The sequence below is a fragment of the Panthera onca genome, chromosome A1, assembly GCF_046562875.1.
Source record: "Panthera onca isolate mPanOnc1 chromosome A1, mPanOnc1 haplotype 2, whole genome shotgun sequence".
NCBI lineage: Eukaryota > Metazoa > Chordata > Mammalia > Carnivora > Felidae > Panthera > Panthera onca.
Genome location: NC_138339.1, coordinates 230,604,651 through 230,624,123, shown reverse-complemented (window position 1 = coordinate 230,624,123; position 19,473 = coordinate 230,604,651). Strand labels below are relative to the sequence as shown.

The following is a 19,473-nucleotide window of genomic DNA, read 5'->3' as shown; positions in this document are numbered from 1 at the left end:
TGGGGGCCCAGGGGGAGGAATCAGGGAGAGGAGCGGAGATGCCGGGTATGATGTGCTGGGGAAAAGGGCAGCAAACAGGCTGGGAGACAGTGATTGGTAACTGACTCCAACTCGGGGCCCGACCTGGGAGCGGAGGGCGGAGGGCGGGCGGATCCCCGGACCCCAGGCGGGGAGAGCCGGGGAGAGCCAGGAGAGCGCCACGCCTCCCTCCCACCCGTCCGCAGGGGCGCGGGGTCCCGCGGGCGGATGGATGCTCCCCTCTCCCCCGAGGCCCGAGGCCCGACCCGCACCGCGGGCCGCCTGTCGCCACCCCCCCGCCCCCGGCCGTGTCGGCCAGGCGGGGGCGGGCCCGGCCGCGGGTGTGGAGCGGCGGACCCGAGGGGGATGAGTAACCCCCGGCGGCGAGCAGGCGCGGCCGGGAGCGTGTGCCAAGTTCCAACACGACGCGCGCTCGGCCCGGAGCGTCCGGGGTCGTGCCCGGGGCCCGGGAGGGGCGGGCGGCCGCGCCCGGGGCGGATAAAAGGGCGGCGCGGCGCGGGGCCCGCTTTCTCCGCGCCGGGCCCGCAGAGCGCCGCTCGCCGGCCGGCACCCGACGCCGGAGCCGGGCGCGGGAGGCACCGCCGGGCAGCGGCATGGCGGGGGTGGCGTGCGCGCCGGCCAGGCCGAGCCTGACCTCCATCTCGTCGGGGGAGCTGCGCAGCCTGTGGACGTGCGACTGCGAGCTGGCCCTGCTGCCGCTGGCACAGCTGCTGCGCCTGCAGCCCGGCGCCTTCCAGCTGCGCGGCGACCAGCTCGTGGTGCCCGGCCCCGGGGGGCCCGCGGCGGCGGCGGCGGCGGCGGGGGCGGCGCGCGGGGGCTTCAACGTCTTCGGCGACGGCCGCGTGCGCCTCGACGGGCAGCCCTACCGCCTCAGCAGCTACATCAAGAGGTGGGTGGCCCCGCCGGGTCCCCGCAGAGGCCTCCACCCCGCTGCGGTGCCGGGAGCCCCGGCCGGCCCGGCTTGCCGCCAACCCCGTCCCCACCAGGACTCCCCCCTCTTTCGTGCCACTTGTGCGATCGCCTCACTACTAACGTCACCTGGAGGTGCACCTTACCCCCCCGCCCCACCCCGCCTTTTCCGCCCCTAGTGATGACATTTTTCAGCTGCCACTTGAAGCCGCCCACGAGGGCATCAGGGCAGGCGCGTGGCGTAGGGCTGGGTGGAGAGCGCATAACTGGAGGGTGATTTTTCTTTCTGGCTCCTTAACTGGGTCATATGAGCTCAAATGGAGGCACGCCCTTCAGGGATGTTTGCGGAGGACAGACTCAGGCCCTGGCTTTGCATTTGTGGGGAGGGGAGAGGATGCTCCATTCTGTGTATTTACTGGCTTTAGCCGGTGAGGAGACCCAGTGGAAAAGGTGCAGAAGTTCAGAGTTTCCCATCTTTGGCCTGCCTCGGTTTTCAAAAAATACAGAAGCGCGGCCGAGAAAGGAACAAAGCCCTGTGAAGTGCAAACGAGGGCCCAGTGGGCTGTGGTGTGCGCAGGTAGGTTCTGGGAAAATCGATGCAATGCCTAGAGCTTCCAGGATCCCGGGGCAGAGCTGGGCCCAAACCTAACTTGGTGGAGGGGGCCCGGGATGCCTCACTGTGGTGGCGAAAGTGTCTGAAGCGCTTCTTAGCAAACTTGCAGCCAGAAGGCTGTAGTCTGTCCGAAGCGGGCTTTGATCATCATGGGGTAAAGGAGGAGGGAGCGTCATGCTTGATTCTACATGGCTTCATGCCTTCCAGAGGTCACCCTGTGCTTGTGTGTGTGGGGGGGTGTCTTATATTTGGGGTGTGGAACTGAGTGTCGGGAAGCAGGCAGTGCAGTCTAGAGTTTGAATCAGAGATGAGTAAGCTGGCCACCTATTAAGATTCAAAGCGTTTGCTATTGGGAAAGACAGGAGCACCATGGTACCTTGTAAGTGGGATCCAGCCAAGAAGGGCAAGCAAACAAAATGAGATGTTTAAAATACTGGCTTCAAAGCTGCTGGGGAAAATGTTGCTTTTCCACACAAAGAGAGTGGGGGCTTTGAATGCCTGAAAAGCCATTCTGCAGCAAGAATTTCACCCTTTCTTTTTGCACCAAAAAAAAAAAAAAAAAAACAAAAACAAAAAAAACCTCTCTTTCTGATAAATGGAGAATTCCCACCCATACGCAGGGGTCTATGGAGGAACTGAGTTAGAAATTATATTTACAAAGATTATTTTAAAAAGGTAACCATTGTATCTGAGAATAGAGTATGAAAAATTAAAATGTGCAGAATTAATTGAAGCTAGACATTAGCATTTTGACATAGCCAGCTTCCTCAGTCTTAGCAAACAGTACGGCAAAATTTAAAACGACGTCAAAGTGTGCACTCTTGCTTTGAGCACCTCCCACACAAAAGACTCTTAAAGGGCAGTGCTCCCCTGGAGTATAGAGTCCAAAGTAAACAATGGCCAGGTGACACAGACCAGAGTGCCGTCAGGATGCAACTACAGGGTTCTCATTGTCAAAGCATTTGAGTGAGGGCCTTTGAACCCTGGGAAATAGTAAGGAGCATCTGAGAATAATCTGGGTGATAGAATGAACAATCTATCTTCCTCTCAGGGGACATATCTATGGCAGGGGAGATAGGCTTTTATAGGCGGGTGTGCGGTCCTGAAGGATGAACCTGATCTGGATGGAGATCCAGATCCTTCTAGAAAGGGAGGGAAGACTGAGTTGTGGGCAGCAGTGAGAAGTTTTGTCTTCATGGACTACAAAGTGGGCAGATAGTCCGAATGGAGACATCCGAAGTTGTCTCCTCAGATCTGCCAAATTCACCCAGTTGTCTTTGGTTTTGGGGATCACATAGAGCTTCCTCTCTCAGAATATTTATCACTCCAAAGCAGTGATTCATTTCCTCCATCCGTCTCTCCCTTCTCTTCTTCCTTCCTCCCTTCCTTCCTCCCTTCCTTCCTTCCTTCCGTAAGCTTTGGCCCATTGTACTAAAGACAAACAGCATGATTTACTTTTAAACAGCCCATTACAGCACAATTCTAAAGATCACAGACTCATCTGGATCAATGATAGCTAGCGTGCATTATTTATTATCTGCATGGCATACCCAAGTCAACATTATTGCCACTGTCGTGTTGGACAGCGGCCTTGGCCAGCGTGGTACAGTGCTCTACATCAGACTTCCTCGAGTTGCTGGCGAGGATGTCCAGTCTGACTTTGCTTTGTCAGCCATCTTCACAGTAGGCTTGTACCCCAGCACATACTTCCTCCTTTTCATGACCAGTTAAGACCTAGAGTTGATGGAATCCAACAACTTTTTCATCTTTCCTGCGGCCACCATATTCCTCCCTCAGATGCAGGATGGCCCCCAACCAAGAGGAGCCCCCAAAATGGCCAGGGAACGAAAAAGCCAAGCGACGGTTATGAATCATTTCAGACTATTGGGTTTTCGAGAATTTGTGTAGACCATCTCCCCAGATGTGTATATATACACTAACATTGCTGACCGTCCAGGTAATTTATGAGCTACTTGGATCCAAGTTAAGAATCCTTGCTCTATCAATGAATTCAGTTATTTTTGTCATTCAACAACTATTTTTGGTGTGGGTCGGCTTACCGCGTAAGCAGGATTTCCTTGTTGAGGCCTCGGAAACGTGTGCTGTGTCTTTTACGAAAACACTTAGGGCTACTGACCCTGACATTCATATGAGTCACTCATTCAGACAAGAGGATGATTTGGTGGCCCAACTTACTGGGGTGTGTTTTTTGATACTTGAACGTTTTTCCAAATCTATGCCTACTAAATAAGCCGAAGGGAACTCGGGGTGGAGGGGAGGTTGAGGGATGGCCACCAGGGCAGCAGAAGTCCTGAGAGCCTTCTTTAAAAATTTGTCCTAATTTGGGAGATTCATGGCAAGCTCTTTCCTGTTATTTTTTTCTTTCAAGCTCAGAATTTCCAGCCGTAGTATACACACAACCTGCTCAGGATTCCAGGTGAAAGTAACCATTAACTTTCACGCACACTCGCACACACGCACGTGTGCACGCACACATGCACACACGTTTTTCCTGTAATTAGATGCAGCCCCTTAGTGAGATGTAGTGGCATGCAAATAGGAGCTCCAGCCTCCTTTTCGTAGGTTCCCTAGCATCAAAGAGGCTATTCGGGTAATAAAAATAAGTATGACAATAATTACGGGTGGCTGCTAATGTTTACTTGAGTACCAGGAGTGGTGCAAAGTATTTTACAGCCGTTACTTCGCAAGAGACTTCAAAGTCGGCTCTGTTGGTATTTCCCTTTTTTTACAGATGAGGAAATTAGGACGCAGAGATTAAATAACCTGCCTAAGTAAGGTGCTGGTGAGTCGTGGCACGAGGGCTTCTGTGTAGCATTGTCTGTCAGCCTCCGCTCTCAGCCAGCTGCCTGGAAGCCAGAAGAATTCTGGCTTGCTGTAGACGGCAGCAGCTTTCCCAGAGGTCTCCCGAATCCACAAGGAAGTAACTGGACTTCTATCAGACAGGACGCACTGTAGATAATCAGCCTAGAAGAGCAGGTAAATCCAGCGGCCTTGAGGAAGCCACTAAAAGCAGAGATGCAAGCTGCTCCCGCCCATATGGGACCAGCTGTTAGATGGTGACAGTCACACCCACCTCGAGGTCAGCGACCTGGGGGCAGAGGGTGCAGGGGGCAGCCGGGAGACAGGTGGGTGAGGTGAGGGTGGAGTCAGGGCTGGAGCCTAGGTACATTTTCAGGGGCAAGTCTCACCTCCACCTGCCGTGGGAAGCGTTGGGCTCTGTCTGCTGGCCCCGGGCCCACCTCCCTGGAGGAACCCCAATGGGAGGCAGAGGCGTAGACGCGATTGCAGCATTGCGGCCCCCGTCAGTCAGTGTGGGTCCTCAGCTTTGGTCCCCGTGTCTGAGTCTCGGATATGGTGACATCGGATATGGTGACATATTGACCACTTGACAAATGCTCGCAGCCCCGTAAGCCAAGTGCCTCACACGCAATATTTAATCTGTTAGCCGCCTCATGGGGGTCCTTTTGGTTAGCCAGGGTTTACAGGTGAGGAAATTAATCTCATCGAAGCTAAAATAACCTTGCTGAGGTCGCCGAGACAGAAATCAACCCCAGATCTGATGATTCAAAAGCTTCGTGCCATTGCTGCCTTCTTTCCTCAGGAGCCTTGCTGTGGGCTTCCGGCCACACTCCGGGCTGCTTCCTGCTCTCAGCTCACCTGGTCCTTGCCAGACGCCCGCCTGCAGGCCTGAGCACAGCCACCCCACAGTCCCCAAGGCTTGGCTAACCTGCGATTCCTGCTGGGGACACCTCCCTGCCACTCTGGCCCACCCAGTGGTGGCGCGTCTCGTCCCTCTTGTCTGTCTCAGCTCAGTCCACGGTTCTAACTCCAGACCCCTCCTGCTTTGCTCTTTCTTATTTAAATACCTAGAGCGTAAGCCAGTGGAGGTTGGACACACGAAGGCAGAGAGCTATGCATTTCTCTGGCATTTGCGTGTTTGAGTCATCACATTCGTTTGTGAGCCTCTCGATGGCAGGGACCATGTCTTCGGTCCGGTGCTTCTCAAACTGTAATAAACCTGCAGGCCTCCTGGGGGTCTTATTAAAACACAGTTGTTTAGGTTGAACAAAACTGGGGAGGAGCCCAGGACTCTGCAGTTTTACGAGCTCGTAGGTGATGCCGGTGCTGATGGTCCAGCGGCCATGCGTTAAGCAACACGGCTTTACCTGTCTATCGTTTGACATCGAAGTGGTGCATTTTCTTATGCCTTCCTAGCAGACTAGATGCTTCTTGCGAGCCAGACTATTTCCTTTTGCTTCTTTGTGCCCCTGCCGCGCAGCGCATGTGCTCAGTACGTATTTGTTGCACGAATAAATGGATGTACGAATGCGTCCTTCTCTGTGCCATGACAGCACTTCGCGTGAACTGAGCATCAGGAATGAATGAATGAATGAGTAGACGAACATGTGCATTCTTGATTCGAATCAGCAGACAGCGGAGTGATAAATCTGAAGCCATTGCTTAATTTCCCTAGAGTTGGGGCAGAAGGAGGGGAGGAAGTGAAAGAGAAGAAGCTGTCTGACAGCTTAGGCTGAGGCCTCACATAAAGCTGTCAAGTTAACACTGGAAACACGGCAGGGCCATCCTGCTTGCTCCCAAGGGCAGAACGCTTGAGCTTAGTGTGGTAGCAAAGGATTATGAAAGCTATAAGCAACTTCTGGGACTTCTACACAAGGCCTGTTTTCCATATGTGTTCCTCTTTTTCTGCGCTCCACTCTCCATATTTTTTTAAATGAGCACATGCAGGGACACACACGCACACCCCCCCACCCCTCCTCAGATGGAAAAGCCATAGGGTTGAGTTCTTATTCGCCTTTGAGCACTCAATTCCTGGAGCCAAGGGAAATTTGGGGCAGCTTTTCAGATTGTGCTAGAAATGATGTAACGCCTGAAGGAATCCCCAGAGAAAGGTAGGCAGCTCAGAGGGGAGTGATCTTTCGGCCACTCCTGATTTGCTAGGAGCAAAAATACAGTGTTCTTTCTTGGTCTCATCTTTCTGGCATTGCCTTCATTAAGCTTTAGCTTTAGCTTCCAGACTGAAAAACCGAGGAAAGAAATTGGAGCAAAGAAGGAGAAACTCTTGCTCACTTGTTTCTCAGATGCTTGCGTTGTCCTTTTTCCCGGTCACTCAGATGAACACAGCCTTGATTGTGTGGCACAAGTTTATAGAACTTCACCCTTTGGCCAGCAGAGTTGGCTCAGGTTAAAGATACTGACAGTGTTTGTTGAGCATCTATTATGGGCCCAAGTGCATACACCTATGTTACTTGCACTGCATTGAATCCTCGCCCAGAAAGAAATACTGTTCTATCCCTTTTATAGATGAGGGCACAGGTTCAGATGGGTTAAGTAACTCACCCAAGGTCACAGTGAGATGTGGCTCTGCAGCTGAGTTCACACTGCCTGTCAATTAGGGCATGACTTCGATCTTCTCATTTCGAATCACTGTGCATTCGAAAGGCCGTCACATTGGTCTGCCTTTCAATCTTTGGATTGAAGCCAGGCATAGAAAGTTTCAGCCTAGAAGCATTTTGGGGCCAGGGTAAAAGCCAGGAAGAAATAAAGAGTTTAAAGAGAGCTATCTTAAACCATTTGCTTTTCATCCTTAATAATTTCAGCAAATACAACAAGCATCCAGTACCCAAGAAACAACGTTTGCATCAGTAATTCAGAAATATGCACGATTAAAGATGAAATCACTATTCCCTAATGTAGTCTGGTAAGGCTCATCTTAAAATAAAGCCAGTGATTGAATGCCAGATACTTAAATACCTGTGAGACTTCACAGCCAGGTCCTCAATCTTTTCGTATTTTAGTGGCTTACATATCCAAATTTTGTAACAGTGGATTCCAAAGGAGTGCTCACATTTATTAATTTCTCTGGAATTTCAAGGTGTTTAACAATTGTACCGTACCTGGGAGGCTGGGAATGATGAATTAAGGAGGTATTTCTTATTTGTGACCTGGTTTAAATAGAGAGTTCATTAAGCAGGGATCTTGCTACAATCTCTTGTCTGTAAATTCTGTTACAGAGCTCTCATATAAATAGCAGCATTTTCACACATCTGTGGCATAGTGATAACTGACATGCTCTGTGGTGATGTTTACAGCCCCGTTAAGATCCTAAAAGTGCCTCTAAATCATCAAAGGAAAATTAAATTATGTTGAGCATAGTTTTATTATTCAGGGCATCTTATGAAATTCAGACTCCAGAAAGGGTGACACATGTATAGGTTATGCGTTAAACTCAGTGAGCGTGCGACTATCCGGAAGCCCCCACCACTCCCTGCCCGGTCCCCCTTCTCTGATCATGACAGACAACAGCTCTTTGAGCCCCCTCGCATTCCAAAAAAACCTTCCAGAGAACTGGGGGGAAAACTGATTATGTTCCCAACCAGTGATCATTTCTAAGTTGAGATTTTCATCTTTTTCCTATACGCCGCGGATTCATCGGAATAAAATCGAGGGTCCCTTCGACTGGATGTTGATGGGTCTCGCGCAGAGGCGAGCGTTGCACTGTTAACGTGCAACATCAGAATAGTAATCGGGACGGCAGATTTTCCAGACGCGTTGTACACAAATGCTGTGCTCACGCCCTAGAGAACGACACTCAGACCACGGGTATTGAGAGAGCAGAGGAGTCACCTTGAGAAAAATATGAAATGCTTAAGTGACTGTAAATTAGCTCCATGGCAAACAAGGCAGGAGAATATGAAAATCTGCCTTGGATGGGTCACAAGTGACATCCGACTCTGCCCCAGCTTCACGCATCCGCCTTGTTGATGTTTACTCCAATTGGACTTGTCCTTTCCTTTCCATGACGACAGATAAGAGTTTTCTTCCTTTCTTCTTCCTCTGCGCCTCTCCCCACGCCCCCTACGACTACAGACCTTACACAGCCTCTCCCAGGCCACTCTTGTCTGGTCGTCCCGGGTCCTGGACAGTTAAGAGATGATGGCAGAGGGGCTGGGAGGGCACCCGCGTACTGCCACCCTCTATCCCAGCTCCACCTCGCAGGCCCTGAGCCCCTCAGGTGTGATAAGGCACGTGCGATGCCTGCCTGGTGCCCAGCACCCAGTCGGCGCCCAGTGAATGCTGTTGAATGAATGAATGAGAGCAAATGAACTCAGCAAATTGCGGTTCCCTTTCTCCCTTCTCTTCTGCTTCCTTTCTTCAGTGCCTTTTGGCAGTTGGCCAATTGGGACAAAAAGGAACAGGAACGTTCTCTCCTTGCTGATTATGGGACACAAGGGCCACTCCCCCTCAGTCCCCCGCCTCCCCTTTCCCCATTCTCACTGGGCACTGTGCTGCTCAGGTGAGGATAAGGGCAGGAGAGGGATGACAGAAGAACCATACAAAATCCCTGGGCTGCATTATCTTCCGCAGTCTGTTCCCTTGTTATTCCCCCTGGCCCCCCACCCCTTCTCCCCTACTCCTACCCTCCCCACCCCACCCCTGAATGTCAACACCTGTCCCCGCTTCCCTTCCCCGGAATACACCAGCCCTGTTGCCCCTTCCCCACCCCTGGACAAGCCCCCTGACCACCCAGTGTCCCTGGAGTGGGAAGCAGAGACTACATTAAAAGCCTGATGAAATACAAGGCAGGAAGCATTTTAGAGACTCCATCAGGGGTCAGGTTTTAAAAGCTCTCGAAATCAGGTCTGACAATCCCCAGAAAAGAGAGAATGATACAGATTTCTAAGAAACCAAGCTGGGAGACAGACAAGCCAAAGCTGTGTTTTTCTGCCTTGGGGGTAGATATTCTCCCACGTGTTCCCAACCCACGCCCAGGTCTGGGTCTCGTGCGCTGGCCCCCCCTAAGTGGGTTATGGGAAGTGGGGTGGGGCGGGAGGCTAATAGGGCTGGGTGGTCACAGCTCCCTGCAGTGGGGCTCTCTCCAAGGCTGTGATTTTCACATCAGGCACTGGACGGACAACAAGCCAGAAAGAACACTCGAGCTGTCTCTGCCAGCGACTAGATGTAGGAAGCAAACACATCACAGCATAGCACAATCGGCCTGTGCTGTCAGCCAGGGCGGCCATTCATTCCATGCACATGCACACAGCTGGGCCAGTCAATGGGGAACCAGTTCTGTGTTGAAGAGGGACGGTGGCAGACACATCCTCCAGCCTGTTGGATGCCATTCAGCCTGCCTGTGCCCATGTGGCATCTGAGTTGAGGTATGGATAGAAAATTAGCCATCGTCTTGAGGGAAGCCAATTTGCACTTCGATCTGTCTTTCGATCAACAATACAGGTAGAGACATAGAAACTACCTGGAAAATCTGTAGTATAGGGGGAGAAAGCTGACATCTTGGATGACAGAGTCAACGTGTGAAGAACTTCCCAGGCTGGGGTAATGAATGAAAATCAAAGAGGCTAGTCTGAATAGGGTCACGGGCAAAAGTCCAACATTAGTGGTATTTTTTTTTTTTTCTTCATTGCACAAAGCTCAGGATCGGGGACACATGAATTAGTTCATATGACTCTTGGTTGATTGCATAATCTATAGGGGGGCTGGGATCTAGGGATCAGAGAAGGCAAGACAGGAGGAGAAGAGGGAAATTTCAGACCCACTCTAGCTTATCCCACTAATTGGGTGTAATTCATTCTCAGTCCGGAGAGACAGAGCACTTCTAGCTTCCAGTGAACTCTTAAGAGCCCAAAAGTTAGATGGTGTTGGCCATCACATAGCGAAGGCTGCCTCTGAGAGCCCAGGATTGGTGCCAGGCCACGCCAAAGACCAGGGCCACCTTCAGGTTGTGCCCTGATGTCTCAGCTGACTAGGGAGGGGATTTATTTATATCGTACAAAAGATGACTGCCTCCAGAGGACACACGTTAGGCTATTTCCCTCACAAGTTCTGTGGATGTGGCAGGCGCCCGTCCAGAACATCCCCTTCCTGACCTAGATGGAAGGGTATATTACGTTCGCAATTATCTCTGCTTTTTTCGTAGGTATGTGGAACTGACCAACTACTGCGATTATAAAGACTACAGGGAAACTATATTGAGCAAGCCAATGCTGTTCTTTGTTAATGTACAGACCAAAAAAGACACCTCAAAAGGTAGGTATATAAATATTTTGGGTTTGATGCTGCTTCCTGGGGCTGTGGACTGTGGCATGCTAATGAGGTACAAGTTGTTCACGGAGTAGGCAGGGTAGATGTCAGCTTGTGACAACGCTGGGGGGCAAGGAGCCTGGTGCGTTAGACCCTCTGAAGCACAGCACCAGCCTGCAGAACCTCTACATGATCCTAGGGCAGAAGCCATCTGTCTCTGGGCTTTTGTCTTGTACTTCCTGTCTAGGCAGGAAGTGCTATCAGGTTCTGAGTCTACGAGGGTTGCAAAAATGACTGGAACGCTGCTGATGATATATAATACTGTCTGCCACATTCCAGACACTCACGTGTGTGAGGCATAGGCTCATGTCCTTGATGGACGCAACAGCCCCATACGACTTTCATGCAAACGGGAACGTTTTCGAGCATGAAAGTAGGTCCTGTTAATAATTATGCTGGGACCAAGGTCTAACCCAGGGGGACTAGGATGTATAGTCATCCTACCTATGAGGTGCTTATACCCACTTAACAGATAAGAAAACTAAGGTAAAGAAAGAGCTGTTGTAGAGGCTTTTATGTTTCATGCTGTCGCCTTCAAATCTCGACTGGAGGGATATCTCTTTACCGTTTCTTCCAAGAAATCAGATTTACTGATAACAACTCCATTAACTTCCTGTTCCAATAGGAAAATATCTCCATCTTCCCTGCTTCCTGCACAGTGTTATGTGGGGAAAGCCATGGGCATAATGCTCGGTGATAGAGGCAGAATTTCTTAATCCTACTTCTCAATAGCGTTCTTAAAATGCGCCCAAAGTAGTAAGAAGTGATCTGCAAATTCCAAATAGACTCTCTCAAACATTCATTCTCATTCAGATTCGTGGAGCTGCTGCTCTGTTCATTTCCTTCAGAATCATTCAGATTCTCCGCTGGCTTGACAATTCAGCCACAATGCTCTCTCGGCAGGAGGGGCCAGGAACGGAACACGAGGTAGCAAGTAGCACTTGTTAGAGCATCTGAGCCCCTGATGTTATTTGGCTTGATGATGACCAGAAAGCTGGAGAGTTCTCCGGGAATGTAATTCACAGGCGTATCAAGTACACCTCCTGCGTCGATCTCTCAGGAGGAATCTTAAGAAAGAATAAGAGACCTCTCCATTTTTACATTTTAATGAAAGTAGCAGGGAGTGGTGCAGGAAATGTTTGTGGATTTGCGGGTGGCCTGTAAAAGCTATACGGTTGTGTGACAACTGTCCTGGAAGGAGGTACAGAAACCCAGTGCTGTGCGATTGTAAGGAAAGCCATGAAAAAAAGGGCTTCTGTGATACAGAAGCTTGAGATGGTCAAGTTTAAATTATGAAAGTTATAAGTAAGGTAACACGTCTAACCTTGGTGCTAAGCTGCACTTTTGTGCAAACTAGAAAAAGCCACCAGTAACTCAACATCATTTACTAATCCTTTCCAGAAGTTTGTCATAATAACTGTACAAATAGACAATGTCTATGAATGTGAATGGCACCCTCTAGAGTGGTGCAGTGCACAACCTGCCCAGCCAGCATGACAGTGGAGTGCGGTAGCCCTTAGTGTCTAAGGAACCTAAAGATCTTAGTTTGGTTTGTGTGAAAGTTAGTTCAAGGTCTCAAATAGCTTGCTTGCTTTCTTTATCTCTTGTCTCAAAGAGGATATAAGGTCATTTATATTTAATGTGCCCCCCAGGATGGCAATTTGGGAGAAAGGAAACAGGGGTAAAAAAAAAAATAAGATGAACAAAGTTAGTGCAAAAGTTAGCTCAAATGATATTCCTGAGGGATGTAAGACTAATTATTGAGGGACTGTAGGTTTGACTCCCAAAGCCAATGCAAAATACTCAGTTCTCAAACTCACATAATGACTGGTCCGTGGCCTTTAACAGAGAGTGGGAATCCATGTAACGTGTCTGTCTAGAAAACAACACTTGACTGTTAAGGCCAAGGAGCTTGATTCTGGGGACTGGAAAAGTTACGAGATCATTGGTTCATAATATTTCAAATTTCCTAATGAAGAAACAACTTTCTCTTTGCTTAGATTGTGTAGGATTGGGCAGAAGTGGACATAAGGAATTAAAAAAGAAAGAAAGAAAGAAAGAAAGAAAGAAAGAAAGAAAGAAAGAACCCCAAAACAAACCAGCACCACACCACCAAGGATACAACTGCCGGGGGCAGAGACATCGTATTATTTAAACAGTGGGAGGGATTTTCCTCCTAGTGACGTTAGCTCCCCATGCCGGACGCACACAGTGGGAGCCAGTTCTCATCTGTGATAATCGGGGAATAGGACTTATTTTTTGTATTTTTTATTTTTTTGAGACAAGAGTGACAGTAGACTTGGAGCTGATTTTTCTAACTGGCTTTTACAGTTGCCCAGAGCTTCCTTTGCATCCCCAAGGTTCTCAGGAATAACATTTCTAGAAATCTGGTTAGGCCTTACAGTGAGGGTCTGAGGGAGCTGCAGAGGAGGCTATAAATGAACAAAGTCTCCAAATAAGGTGGGAGTCACTGCTTTATCAAATGCTGAGAAGTATGTTGATGTCGCACGTACGCACCTCAATCTGAATCGTGCCTCCTAATTCCTAGAAAGAACGTACGCGTTTCTCGTGAACACAAGGCACCCCAAGATAAGAAGACAGATAGAGCATGGGATGGACATGGTCATTTCCTCAGTGATCGGGGAGAGCTACCGGCTTCAGGTAAGCTTGCGTCAGTCGGATTCCAGGGCTGCTAACCACATAGAGAGGGGTCGGTGGCATTTCACGCGAGGCTGAGTCCCTAGAGCTGAGACATACGTTTTCTGTGGTTTCATTATCACTACCAATAAAATGAGGTTGGTTTCGAGCAACCGATTAGAAACAGGGTAATAATAAAGGTCAATGTGACCAAGCGGTTCAAGGGCTTCAGATGGATAAGGTATAAGTGTGAAGGTCTGTTTTAAAAAACAGAAGTCAACCGTTGAAAAATATGTCAGAATGAAAAAGAAAGAAGATAGGTGATATTTTGGATATTTGGGCAGTCGTTAGTTCAATAATAGAATTCTATAGTAATATACGGTTCTGTAATATAACATTGTAGCCATGACATTAATTAAACGCTTCTCTCTCTCTTTCAGTTTGATTTTCAAGAGGCAGTACAAAATTTTTTCCCTCCAGGAAACAAGGTGGTTAATGGAGAACATTTGAGCTTTGCGTATGAATTCAAAGCTGATGCATTATTTGATTTCTTCTATTGGTTTGGGCTCAGCAATTCTACTGTAAAGGTGGAAGGAAAAGTTCTGAATTTGTCAAGCACAAGTCCAGAAAAGAAGGAGACAATTAAATTATTTCTGGAAAAAATGAGTGAACCTTTAATCCGAAGGAGCAGTTTCTCTGACCGAAAATTCAGTGTAACTTCCAGAGGTATGTTACAAATTCGCAAGTACCTGAGGAAGGTAGTTAAATAAGAGGGTAGAATAATATCATGGGAGTGGACAATTAATTGGAAAAAAAAAAAGGCTTCAGGGCACTTGGGCGGCTCAGTCGGTTAACAGTCGGACTTCGGCTCAGGTCATGATCTCCTGGTTCATGGGTCCGAGCCCCGCGTTGGGCTCTGTGCTGACAGCTCGGAGCCTGGAGCCTGCTTTGAATTCTGTATCTCCCTCTCTGCCCCTTCTCCCTTGTGCATTGTCTCTGTCTCTCTCTCTCTCTCAAAAGATAAATAAACATTTAAAAAAAGGAAGAAAGAAAAAGGCCTCTTGCTAAAAGGGAAACATAACATCACGGACTTCAGAAAGTAAGAAGTGAGTGGGCGCCTGCGTGGCTCAGTCGGTTAAGCAGCGACTTTGGCTCAGGTCACGATCTTGCGGTCCGTGGGTTCGAGCCCTGCATCGGGCTCTGTGCTGACAGCTTGGAGCCCGGAGCCTGTTTCGGATTCTGTGTCTCCCTCTCTCTGACCCTCCCCCATTCATGCTCTGTCTCTCTCTGTCTCAAAAATAAATAAACGTCAAAAAAAAAAAAATTAAAAAAAAAAAAAAGAAAGTAAGAAGTGAGAAATGTTTACTACCAAGAAAAAAATGCGGTGGCTCTTCTTTTTAGGCTCCTTAACGTTTTCTGACGTAGCAGTTATAGTGTGCAGCATGCCCAGAATACAATTTTTAAATACATTGTTCATGTAAGTCCATCTTACTGCTCATTTAAATATTAACAACAATTTAAATGTTATGAAAGAGTGATGCTTTCCTGATGTGCATATTCAAGGCAACAGAATGTTAACAGGAGTTAACAGAATGTTAACCAGGAGCAGCTGGGGGAAGACTAACCATGGGCGATATGTATCTTTAAAAACTTTTGAAAGGGTTTGTAAGACCACGAAAGAATAGCTTTGGAGAAGGCTTCACCTACCAGATTTTATTTTATTTTTTTTTAACGTTTATTTATTTTTGAGACAGAGAGAGACAAAGCATGAACGGGGGAGGGGCAGAGAAAGAGGGAGACACAGAATCGGAAGCAGGCTCCAGGCTCTGAGCCATCAGCCCAGAGCCCGACGCGGGGCTCGAACTCACGGACCGCAAGATCGTGACCTGAGCTGAAGTCGGACGCTTAACCGACTGAGCCACCCAGGCGCCCCTACTAGATTTTAATCTAGATCCTAGTATCCAGTGCTTCCCCCTCAGGAGCTGGTGCGACTTTTCAGTCTGGTTGTGGCTCAGGCAGAGGACATCCGTCCAGTCTCGTCTGGGTTTGTCTTCTGCTGAGCCCATTCTCCGGTCCCATGTGAGTCTGGGCCCGAAGGCAACTTCCTCGAACCAGGACTCTTGCTGCTAATTGCAAGAAGAAAGACCCCGAACACAAACACACGAAAAAACACCAATCTCTATGAACCTGCAGTTTAAAAAATACTCAGATATAAAAAAACAAGAGTCTCAATTATATTTAATGAGGGTTGCTTTCTTCCGATGTTTATAGCAAAAATGCTTACTCCTGAGGATTTCTTGTCTTGGTGATAGCCCCTCCCCTCCCGTGTGCGCGAGAGAGCTCTCTCTCTCTCTCTCTCTCACTCTCCTCCTCCTCCTTCCTCTTTCCTTGCTTCCCCCTGCCCTGATCTCTCCCTCTTCCTCCTCCCTTTGTCCTCCCCCACCTTTCTCCCTTTCCCTCTCTTTCTCCCCCTAACTCCCTCCCTCCCTCCACATTGCTTTAGCTTTCTCTATCTGGGTGTTCCTTACAAAATCACTTTGTGCTTCGCTCCCTTGCAGCCCTGTGGGGGATCATACACGGATTCTTGGGGAGAAGGATTAACTTACCCGGTGGTGGCTGCAGTCCCAGGTGCCTGGTCCCTCCTGTGACATCTCTCCAGCCCCACCCACTGGCCTTGGCGCACGTGAGTGCGGCTGCCTGGGATGACCATTGCCATCCAAGGGACACCAAGGGGCTTGTGAAGTTGGCCAGTGCCTCCTTGCAAGTTGACTAGGAGTCAAGCTGGGGCCACTTCCAGGACAGAGCAGTGGGGAGGGACTCTTGGAGCCCCGCCTGAGGCCTGAGCCATCATTATGCACGGCAGGTCGCCTAGCCAGAGATGTATCAGCTGCCTGCAACCCCCTGCAGGCAGGCCAGCCTGGCCTCTACTGGCTCTGCCCTGGTGAATCAACCTAGTGCCGTCCCCTTCTCGCCTTTGCAAAAACTGACCTTTGTCATGGGCATCTATTCGCCAACTGGGGGCCTTTTGTCACAAGTGGGAAAACTCTGCACATCTATTCTGGCCCTTGGAAAAGCGAATGATCCATATCCTACTGGTAGACAAACAACCATAAAAAGCTGCTTGGGTTTTTGAGTTCTTCTGAGGAAGTCAAGGTTCTCTGCTAATTATTGAAATGGTTACATTGTATGTTGTATGAGTTTTAAGGCACTGTTGGGTTTTTTAATAACGTGCCTTGTTACTTTTCTCAGGTTCAATAGATGACGTTTTCAACTGCAGTCTGTCACCCAGATCATCTCTGACGGAGGTTCTTTTGGCAGAATTGCCATTTCCAAGTGTTCTGGAATCGGAAGAGACACCCAATCAATTTATCTGATTGGATTGAACACTTTGTGGTCCCTGCTACCTGCCAGGCCTGTGCCAAGACAGAAGGCTGGAGGGAGGCAAGAGGTGGTGGGAGGCGGGCACTTCCCCCTGCTTGTCCCTACCTGTGCTCCCACGGGAGGCTCCTGTCTTCCGTTTCCCTGGTGGCCGGCCCGATGCAGCTGACTCCAGGAAGGGCGGGCTTTGGCCCAGTGGCCCGGAGGGGTATCTTCTCCTTTGAACACTTCTCCAAAGAGGCAGAGGGAGCACCCTGAATGCTTTGCTTAGAACCCTAGCATCCTGGGAGCTCCCCAGGCAGCCTTTGAGGGGCCAGTCTGACTTGGGCATTGACTGTGGATACTGCATAAATCAGCGGTCCTCTGCTCGGGATCTCCTCCTCGTCTGAACCCAACCCCAGTGAGTGGATGGTTAGCAGTGCTATTTTCTTGCAAACGTGGCTGGACAAAAAGCCTAGGACACCTTTCACTGGAAGACAAGTATGTTTCCCATCCTTAGGAGAAACATTCTGGGGAGGGGTCACTGGAGGATTGGCCAGGTCGAGAGGACGGTAACCTGCCACCCACTGCCTGAAACTTGAGCTCCCTTGGCCTCTCTCTCTCATCAAAATGACCTGTGTAGAAAAAGGCTGGATAACGCGCAACCAAATAGTGACGGGGGAAGGATAACGTACTTGGCAGTGTCCTCTGGTGAAAGCGGGTTATGTCAGTTGGGTGTTTTAAATAAGCTTTTAGCAATCCTAACACTAAAAGCAAAAAAGAAGGAAGCTATAACATTACCATAATACATTGTTACATCAGTACATTTTTCATCTCATAGCTGCAATGGAGTTCTTCAAAAAGAAAAAAATTCCTATGTACATATAAAACCTGCATTGAAGGAATCGCTACATATGCTTATAAAGAGGAAGATTTATGGGTCCTTAGTATAATTTTTCTATTCTTTTTAAACAACTTCCTGTATTATACATTTTGATAGCGCTCCTGATTGTCCCTTCATTTATATTTGATATGTTGGGTACTCTGTGCAATTAAAACTTTTCTTAGCATTCAACATGGAATTGATTAAATTTGTGACCATGTGTGTGTGTGTGTGTGTGTGTGTGTGTATGTGTGTGTGCGTGTGATATTTCCATCATGCTTTGCAGGTGGTAGATTTGCCTTATAACTTACCAAATTACAATAAGAATTGTGGATTTCACAGCTACTTTCTCAAGAAGAGCTTTTTGAGGAACAGGTCTATGAAGTATTTGGAGAATAGAAACAATATGATAACCGATCTTCCAGAAAAGAAAAAAATGTTCCTTAATAACAGAAGAGGCTAAACATTTGTTATTCAACTCAGTACAAGATGAAGAGTGTTCACAGTAAAATGTCAGTGCAAACAAACCTTAGGCAGATATCAAATATTAAATGTTTCCCGAAGGAAATAGAAACTCTAATTCACAAAAATTGACAAAGATTTTTTTTTTTTTTTAAGTAGCTGAATTGAGAAAAACCATCAGTAATCACTCCAGGAATGGACTAGAAATCTAGAAGGTTTCTTTTATAATTAAAAACAATGTTTTCATTGAATTAAAAGCGGTTTTTATTGGATGCATTCACTCAGTCCTTATTCACTCAGCAAAGTTTCATGAACTGCTTCTAAGGGGATATACACTGTGCTAATGTATTTATTAGCAAGTGTCGCAACGAAGTAATGTCGGGCAGCCTTTAAATTGGTGAAAAGTGTATTGGAACAGATCTTTCTGGGCAAAAGAGGCTTCACTCTGGGTATAAGTGCAGCCTTATTCAGATATTTTAACAGTTTAAGATCGATCCTAGTCTATAGGACAACAACGATCTAAGCAATTCATCCATTCATTCAGTCATCCATTCATTCAGTTCATGCATGCAACACATATGATCGAGTGCCTACTCTGCGGTGCACTGAGGTGGGTGCTGGTATATAAAGTTCAGCCCTTGCTTTCAAGGAGCGTCCAGTCTTATAAAAGAAGACAGGTGTGTGGGGCGCTTGGGTGGCTCAGTGGATTAAACGTCTGACTTCGGCTCAGGTCATGATCTCACAGTTCACGGGTTAGAGCCCCTCATCAGGCTCTGTGCTGACAGCTCAGAGCCTGCAGCCTGCTTCGGATTCTGTGTCTCCCTCTCTCTGCCCCTCCATCCCTCACTCTCTCTCTCTCTCAAAAATAAAATTAAAAGAACAAAAATTTTTTTTAAAAAGACGGGTGTGCAAACTAAGAAGAATAATAAAATGAGTGCTATGAGAGACGTTCAAAAAAAAAGGGAATGTCTAAAACACTTAGAATCCAGTTTCCGGAGTGAAACTAATGACTTAAAACTGTAGAATCTAGTTTTAAAATAAATATGTGAGGATTGATTTATCCAAGTGATTGATTTGTTGAAGCTCTCAGAACAAGAGTCACCGTGGAGGCTATTAATTTATTCCAACAAGAATGCAAATCCAGACATTATCTACAGAAGGAGGGAGGTTTTTTTTCTCATTACCTCATGGTTATAGTTGATTTTTGGCTAAAGGATAATATTGCCCAACTTGATTGCCTACCTTAATTATCAGCTCAAATGTGAATGTCTTTTTACTGTTTCAAATCCCAATCTATCTTCAAAGAGCCAAGTTATGCCCCTATTTAAGAAATTCAAAAGAATATTGCATCTAGTTCTGAAGGGAGTTTCTAAAGAATTTCAAAAATGCTTTAAGCAATGGCAGTGTCATTAGAATGAATTATGACTTTGAA

The 19,473-nt window shown here is 48.0% G+C and overlaps 1 protein-coding gene across 1 annotated transcript; it reads left to right on the top strand.

Moving 5' to 3' along the window:
- Window positions 1-397: 397 nt before the first annotated feature.
- MEDAG (mesenteric estrogen dependent adipogenesis) lies at window positions 398-17,771 on the top strand. Its single transcript, XM_060637430.3, has 5 exons — window positions 398-928; window positions 10,539-10,648; window positions 13,251-13,363; window positions 13,780-14,065; window positions 16,589-17,771. Exons 1-5 carry the CDS (start codon window positions 633-635, stop codon window positions 16,711-16,713), a joined length of 930 nt encoding a protein of 309 aa, XP_060493413.1. The 5' UTR covers window positions 398-632; the 3' UTR covers window positions 16,714-17,771.
- The last annotated feature ends 1,702 nt before the right edge of the window (window positions 17,772-19,473 follow it).